Genomic DNA, 4,387 nt, shown 5'->3' with positions numbered 1-4,387 from the left:
CGTCTCATAATCTTGGGGCTCTTGATTTTTGCTGTTTTTGGTCATTGATCTCATGGGGCAGCCGAGGACACTAGCTACTTTCTTGAGAGGAAACTGTAAATGAACAAACAGCACAAGGAGGCGGATGCCAGCAGGGAATGGACGCCGACGGCGTGTGCTGCCGCCGCGGCCGCCATGGAGCAGGACTCGACATGGGAAGAAAGGATTCACCATGGGGGGCTGCGGAGGAACTTTAGAGGCCACCGGCTCCGAGGCACACATAAAGTATAATTAGCGTAAGAAAACTGTTGATGACCGAGCTGAAATCAGGGACGTTCGTGGCAGTGATCGGACGATGGGGAGCTCCAAATCACTGTGCGGGCTCATAGGTGGCTCCATCTTACTGTTTCTCAATTGGATACTACAAGGACACACAAATGCATACTTGGATGGACAAGCTGATGTATAGAAGCCAATCAACATACGTACGCAAGCTCTATGGAAGGACTGTAATTTCACACCGTGTCAACTTTGTGAAATTTCTTTCCTTTTTCATATTATTATTTAGTATAGATAAACAGAATGCAAATCCCCAGCTAAAACGCTGGATGTGATGCGCCACGACCCATTAATTCATTCTATGCCATCCCACATAACGAGGTCATGGCTGTTACAAAAGTCTACGCACGACTACAGCGAGCCATGTTATTTCTTATGCAAGGCAGCGGGTCGACTACATGTTATTCCTAGGCATGGCGGCACCCTTTCTTCTTGCAGTTCTTGTTGCAGTCATTCCTACAGGTGGAACCGCACTGGTTGGATATGCTGCGCTTGCAAGGTTCACATTGTAGGGTGCCGTCGCTGATGCTGATGCAACTACTTTCAGCCACAGTGTTGCAGTCGCAAGTGCATGTGCCGTTGCTACTGCAGCAGGTACCCTTTACGGTGCAGTCCTCAAAGACGGATCTCCTGCAGCCCTCCCGAAGGCCTCCGCCGCGGCGGCAGTAGCCACTGCAGAAGGTTTCAGCCTCCGCCTGACAGCTGGTAGGGCATTGCGTCTCGCACTCGCTGCATAAAGGCCTCGGGGCCCCCAGGGAAGACGTGATCAGCATGGAGAAAACAACGACAGTAGCAAGAAGAGAAGCACCACCTGCAGCCATTGTTGCAGAGCAACCTTTGTAGCTAGAGAGGTGAATATGTGGAGCAAGAGAAGGTGAGTTGCTATATGATATGGCGCGCCTCCTGATACTATTTATAGGCTAGCTAGCTTGCAGGGGAAGATACGTAGTAATGTAGATCTGAACTAAAGTATATGGATGGATGACTATCTAAAGTAAACTGCACCATGTTAGAGTCTGGCTAAAAAATGTTACAAGTTGGCTTGAGGAGGATCACTGGGCTCCATTAATTTCCCGGCACTCTGTCTTGAACATCTCCAGTATGAACTTTCACAATTTCATTTTTTGGCTCACCGATCAGAGGCGGTAGTACAAATGTTTCCTACCACCCGGTGGTAGTTACCACCAAAAGTATGTACTATATAAGAATCTTTAGGTAGTATATATACTACTTTTGTAGCACGTCTCGTACTTTGAGTACAAATTTGTACGTATTTCATAAATATAATAAAAATCATGAGTCAACTTATAATTTTTTCATGTAACTCACTTTAAAGTATCTTATATATAGTATATAAACACACTTATAATGATAAAATAGTATATATAGTACTACATGTTAGTATATGAGACATGAGGATAACCACCACGGGTGATAGGATGCACTTCTGTTGAATACATTTTTCTTTACTCCAGAGAACAACCACTTGAATGGGTAGCATAACACTTGAGCTAAATGCATTGTTTATGATACCCCGGATTACTTATCAATACAAAATTGTAGTATAGCCAAACTGACTACTCCCTTCATTTACTTATACAAAACCACTATGAAATATACATTCTGCATCTATACAAGGCCATCAACACTAATCGAGCCAAAAATTAATGATATTTCCTCGTACTAGCAACCTGTTTAATACCTGCTTGTATGTAGTCGTAATGATACTCAACTACTTTCTTCACTCAGTTTTCTTGCATGCATGCGGTGTATTAATGATCCTACAAAAATAAATGTTGAATTGCAAAGCATGTATTAAATTTTATCTTGGTATCCGTAATTTAAGTTTTGTGGCCTTGTATATAAAAATGAAGGGAGTATATAATATTGCCATGTCATATTTAGTCACCACTTATAGTCCTATATTCCCGGGTGCTCTAGCGGGAGAGTACATACTCACAGAAGTACAGAAGAGGAGTCCTATATATATATATATATATATATATATATATATATATATATATATATATATATATATATTATCTACAAGCAGTGGTAGTTACCTCCTAACTAATTGGCCTCCACGTGTCCCCCGCTAGAGCACCCGGCCAGGCGCGTAGAGGGATTTGGGTTAACGGGTGTAGTCCAATCAATTATAGGCATGAATTCATATTTTGTAATAAAATAATCCGGCAACTGACGTGGTGGTTCAGTCGTTGTCTCCTTAATTTTTGGCTAAGTGCATGCAACAAACTCTATCGGATAAGCATCAACATGGACGCTTGTTATTCTTGTTAGACGCAAGAAAACTTTGTTCTCTAAGTACGTATATAGTCTTTGTTAGAAAGAGGTAGTATGTAGTGTGAACTTTATAATCCTTTTTAGGTTTTCCATGCATAATATCCTATAAGAAATATTGCTTTTTTACTTCACAGAGTATACTTCTCAATTTTTTGAGTATGGAGTATTAGCATATAATTATTGCAGTATGGAGTATGGAGTATTAACATAAAATTAGAGTATCCCCTATTAACATTTTTTTTGCTACAAATATGTTAGAAAAAAATTCTATGACCCAAAAAAAATGGTGTTTAGTATGTAGTATATAGTTTGTTTTTGAAGTATATATGGAGCACATGCAAGTACTCTTCTTTGTAGTATGTAGTATATCTGTAAATTTAAGTACTGAGTGTGTGTGTATCTTCTTTGAAATGGGAGTATATCACCCCGCAAAAAAAAGTGGGAGTATATAATTTTTTCTTCTACAAAGAAACCTTTATATGTAGTTTTGTTTGAACCTAAAAATTGAGTGTGCAAGAATGCACTTAATTTTGAAGCAGTGGCTTGAACCTTATTTTTAAGCTCGTGGGAGTATGTGGAAGATACGGTTTTGAAGAAGGGAGTATGTGGTCTATATACTTTATTTGAAAAAGTAGTATGAAGAATGTTATTTGCGGCAGCGTACATCTAGTTTGAGACACTCCATATACATTATAAAAAACATGATATCTACATACGTGAATCATACGTGATGACATGTATGCATCACAGATTCACAAGGAGGTCGCAAGCATCGATCATGGCCACAAGCATCAGGCATGCATGCGTCTTGCTACGGCGCCGTCGTCGATAGTGCCTGGCGTGCATGCCTACCTTGGATGGCTGCTTTGCAATCACATGGTGGGAGAGGCATGAAAAATCACACCAGCAGATCTACGCTTGAGTCTGTTGCCCGATCTCCATTGATGTACCATCAAATGCTTATGATCCACCGCGGCCGCATGGCAAAAAAATTCTGACCAGATCGCATTGAGAAAATCCATTAATTATACATAACCTGGCAATCTAGATCGTGTATGTAGTTACATAAACTGATTAACCTTGTTTCTTAGTGAACGATGGATCAGAAGATGGAATTATTAGATAACTCACCTGGAGAAATTTGTCAAGCAATTGTGATCCATCCAACCGTGTGACGGCGGCAACGCGGCCATGCGATTATTTAATTCATGCTTTCAGCTGTTGGTTCAACCAAGTAGAGGATAATATACCCGCTGTTCGTGCAAATAAAAAAAACTAAAGGATAATATACCTGTTGTTCGTGCAAATAGCAGAGTTTGGTACGGCCAATCGGGTTGGTAAAGAAACATTGGTTCGGCAACCCGTTTAGAAACGCACGGATCTAAAAGAATCCTGTGGTGGAAAAGGTGGAGGCAACTACCACTAAATGGTAGTATACATTTTTCCTATTCATCATTCAGGATGCAGAATAAGTTATTCTTCATTCAAGGTAATCTTACGATCATTTTATAATTAAATTACGTTTGGAATTCAAATAGTTACATTCATATTGATTCACTACGTAAAATTTGACATAAGAAAATAAAAATATAGGTCATAAGACAAGAAAATTTGCAGTTTATGTGTATTTTAGACTATATATTTATGTTTATAATTTTACATAACATAAAATATTTTTTACGGTGATTATATATTTCTTACGGTCTCTTTTTACGTCGGAAAAAATAAAAAACTTACGAAACGTAAAATTATGGTGCATTGATGGTAA

General features: G+C 39.4%; 1 protein-coding gene across 1 annotated transcript; it reads right to left on the bottom strand.

Annotated features, from left to right (window-relative positions):
• Positions 1-532: 532 nt before the first annotated feature.
• On the bottom strand, positions 533-1,180 carry LOC119270864 (keratin-associated protein 5-8-like). The gene has a single exon (XM_037552910.1). The coding sequence runs from the start codon at positions 1,137-1,139 to the stop codon at positions 726-728; it is 414 nt and encodes a 137-aa protein (XP_037408807.1). The 5' UTR covers positions 1,140-1,180; the 3' UTR covers positions 533-725.
• Between the last annotated feature and the right edge of the window lie 3,207 nt (positions 1,181-4,387).

Source organism: Triticum dicoccoides, chromosome 3A (genome assembly GCF_002162155.2).
Source record: "Triticum dicoccoides isolate Atlit2015 ecotype Zavitan chromosome 3A, WEW_v2.0, whole genome shotgun sequence".
Classification (NCBI taxonomy): domain Eukaryota; kingdom Viridiplantae; phylum Streptophyta; class Magnoliopsida; order Poales; family Poaceae; genus Triticum; species Triticum dicoccoides.
This window is presented reverse-complemented; position numbering and strand designations above follow the sequence as displayed.

Coding starts and splice junctions, on each gene's coding strand:
- LOC119270864 (XM_037552910.1), bottom strand. CDS start 1,139: ATGGCTGCAGGTGGTGCTTCTCTTCTTGCTACTGTCGTTGTTTTCTCC.